We start from the raw sequence: 3573 nt of genomic DNA on the forward strand, positions 1-3573 counted from the left end.
GAGACAAAAAAAAAATCAAATCCATTTCTCGCTCAGTCGGCCTCGTCATGCATCCTTAGCTCCATCTTAATTACATGTTTCATCATGTTGTTCTGTTCAGGCTCCACTAAGGCTAATATAGCAAGCCAGCAGAGCCAGCCTTAGGCACAGGCAATCCCAGGAGCTGGCTGGGCCCTTGTGCTTGCAGGAGCCCTATGGACCTGGCCCAGCCAACCTTCCCCCAGAGCCTGCTAACCACACAGCAGCTGTGCAGTGCTTCTGGCCAGCGCGGTGTGCAGGGCAGGTGGCTCAGCCCTCTTTGGCAGCGCTGCAAGCAGCCTGGGACCATCTCCTGTGCGCCGTGGGGCAGGAGCCCTCCCACTGGAGGTTACTCTGTTGTGGAGCAGCTGCTGCAGGGTGACTGTTCAGGCATGAAGCAGCAACTGCTGCAGGCACAGCACATGGTGAGAGCAGTACTGCAGGGTGGAGAGTGGGGTGAGAGCCCTGGGATGGCAACCTGCATTGGATGGGCCCTCAGGACAGGTGAGGGTCAGCAAACCTAATTTCCTTTGAAAGATGACTCCAGTGCTCCACTGCTAAATGTTGTTGGGACTCTGCATGGTATAAACCCAGTCCTGCAAACTGCATTTGAAACTAGGTGTGTTGTGAAAATTCATCCGGTGTTAAACTGGGTGTTGAACTCAGTGCTTAATTCGTGAGGAGGGAAGAAATCTGTGGTCAGCACTGGCGTAATCTAAGGCAAGGAAAAAGGAAGGACAAGGGAGAAGTAACTCCCAGTGATGAGGTGAAGAAGGTCAGAGGTTAAGGGAACCAGTCAGGAGGCCAGCACATTGCAGCTGTGCTATCTGTGGGGGGAAGCATGAGGTCAGAGCCTGGTAAAAAGTCTGGTCAGGGAACTACAGTGTCCTGGCAGACATGGAGCTGGGAGCAGGAGCAGGAGCAAGAGGAGGCAGCACTGGACATCAAAGTAAGGGCTTGGAACTGGCTGGTGCAGCTCTGTGTTATCCTACATGGCAGCAAGGCTCATCCCTGGTGTGGGAAGGGTCCTAGCACACCTTCAGCCATCGTGCTGAACATCCCTGGGAGCAAATGCCTTCCCCAATGGCTCTTCCAGGTGTCACTGTTTACTCAGTGGTCTCTGGACTTGGGTGTATACAGTGAAAACCATACAAGGTAGCAAAAACTCCTGGTAATGAGGGACCAGCTGGGAACCTACTTTGTTTTTTCTATACTGCCAGGTGTTCCTCGACCTCTCTGTCCTCCTGCAACCTTGGAGCAGCTCTACCTCACTGCACTGCCCAAACCCAAACCTGTATATCCTCTGAATTCCAGCTTAGCTGCCTGGTTAACGAGCAGCTTGGAAATTACACTCCAAGGGACTTGCTTCATCTGCTTTACACTTCAAAAAAGCTTTTTGAGCAGCAAACAGAATTCCTGCGGTGCAGGTGCAGTGAGGTTCCAGAGCACAGGAGCTTTTCCAGGTGTGAGGGAGACAGGAGGCTGCTCAGGGATGGGAAGGCATCTGTCAGCAGGGAGGAGAGGCCTGTGTGCCTCCACTGTGACAGTAGCAGGTGCTCAGTGACCAAGTAAAAGTAATTAACTGGCAAATGGTGGTTGGAGACACCAGCTTTCCAACGGGCCAACAAAGGACCAGCATTGCCAACAGCCTCCATGGGAGGAAGGTTTCTGGAGGGAGGGAGACTTTTTTCAAGGTTAAACACTAAAAGGATCCTTCTTGCTTGCAAGTGGCTTCAGACTGAAGCAGAGGAAGAGGCTGCCAGTCCTGCCAAGGGGACAGGGAGCCAGGCTGCTGGGAGCGCAGCCTGCAGGAGGAGGTCCTCACTGTGAGAATTATAAAGGCTATTGAAAATGGGGATGGAGAAATTGGATTTTTTGTGTGCACATGTGAAGAGTGGGAATGTCTATGCAGGCAAGCAGGTTTTGGGGAGTAGGAAGCAGACAGGTGAGATAATTTGACTGTTCCCAGAGGAGGATTGGAAACAGGAGAGCTGTGTGGTGCTCCATTCACTGCGACCCCCTCCTGCCTGACTGCCTGTTTATTCCAAGGCCTGTTCCCAAATGCTGCTCCTCTATCATCTGGTCCTGGTGACACCAATGTCCTCCTGGTTATGATCCTGAATGATGCTGAGTGTTTACAACTCTGGATGAAATGAGGAGGGTTCAGGTGATTGGCAGCCCCCGAATCCAGCCTCCACGTACTGCTCATCCTCCCCCTGCGTTGCAGGGCGCCTCACTCCCTTTGCAGTCTCTCCACTAATACCATCTGCCCCTCTTGCAGCCGGAGCTCCTCCCATCTTCCTGTTGCCAGAGAAACAGCCACCTTGGCAACCTGCTGTCATCCTTGAAACACACATGGAAAAGTCCTCCTGATTGTTATGTTTGATCCTTCAGGCAGATCTGGAACATCACTCAAACTGACATGCATCTCCTGTGGCATGATTACCTGGGGGACAGCGGGTGCATATGCATGTAGGGCGTGTGTGTGTTTATCTGTGTAGCTGTGTGGGACCATGGGTATGTTTGAAAGCCTGGGAGAGTAGGAAGAATTTTTTTATTATTCTTTGCTCAATCTAAGAGGAAAGGAGAGTTCTGGCTTGGAAATAAACCCCAGAAAATAAGTAGAAATTATGTTCTATGTAGGATTTCGCATTTTTGACAGCCCCTGTGCTTCAGAACCCACAGACTCTCTCCTTTTCTCACCCTTGTGTGCCCAGAATAACCATGAACAAGAGCTTGTGGCTGTTAAGCACCTAAACAGTCCTGGGTGATGCAGAGCACTGCCCCTTACCTGTGTTCCCCATGGTGCACAACATCATTTCATGTGGTAGAGGGGTCTTTATTCTGCATTCTGGGACAATTTGGAGCAAAAGGAGGCAGAGCATTGGCATTCTTCTCCACTGCCTTACACAGGGTAGGTAACATCAAAGCCTGTCTCTGTGAGCCTGAAAAAGGAAGATGATGCATCTGCACTATAGGGGTTTCAGGGGAAAAGGATTTTCTGTTTGCCCAAGTTCAGGTCAGGAACTTCAAAAATTTTGGAGACGGCAGGGGTTTCTAAAAAACATCAGGCATGAGATGGGGAATAACCCAGTGGGCAGTTAGTTGTCTTAAACCTAAGTAATTTATTTGACCTCTACTTTATTCTCTCTTCCCTGTGCAGAGCCTGGATTTGCAGCAAGTTGATGTCTATTCTATCCTCAAGGACAACACAAGCAACCCCTCCCTCAGAAAGAATCCTCCAGGGAAGGTAAGGGCTGGAGTCCTGTCCTTGGAAGGTTCCCATCTGCCCTGGGCAAATGGGGAAAGAAACCCCACAGAATAGCCATGACCTAGCAGGCAGTAAGTGTCTCTCCAGACCCACCAAAAGGGGAAAACAGGATATGGCATCCACTCCCTGGGAGGGCTGCACATGTAGCCTACCTTCCCTCTTCTAGCAGAACCCTTGCTCCTGCAGCTCTACCAGCTCTGGTGCTCAGGGCTTTGTGCAGATGATTTGCTGTATAACATACACTGAAAGGCATTAAGGGGTTTGGCATCACTGCTTCCTCTGAA

General features: G+C 50.8%; 1 protein-coding gene across 1 annotated transcript in view; it reads left to right on the plus strand.

Moving 5' to 3' along the window:
- The window catches only part of NFAM1 (NFAT activating protein with ITAM motif 1), a 14065-nt gene that overhangs the window by 8198 nt on the left and 2294 nt on the right, over positions 1 to 3573 (plus strand). Inside the window, exon 5 of the mRNA XM_009077652.1 lies at positions 3182 to 3268. Coding sequence (XP_009075900.1) covers positions 3182 to 3268 — 87 coding nt within the window. The remainder of the gene's footprint in view (positions 1 to 3181; positions 3269 to 3573) is intronic.

Source organism: Acanthisitta chloris, unplaced genomic scaffold (assembly GCF_000695815.1).
Source record: "Acanthisitta chloris isolate BGI_N310 unplaced genomic scaffold, ASM69581v1 scaffold30606, whole genome shotgun sequence".
In the NCBI taxonomy this organism is placed as follows: Eukaryota; Metazoa; Chordata; class Aves; order Passeriformes; family Acanthisittidae; genus Acanthisitta; species Acanthisitta chloris.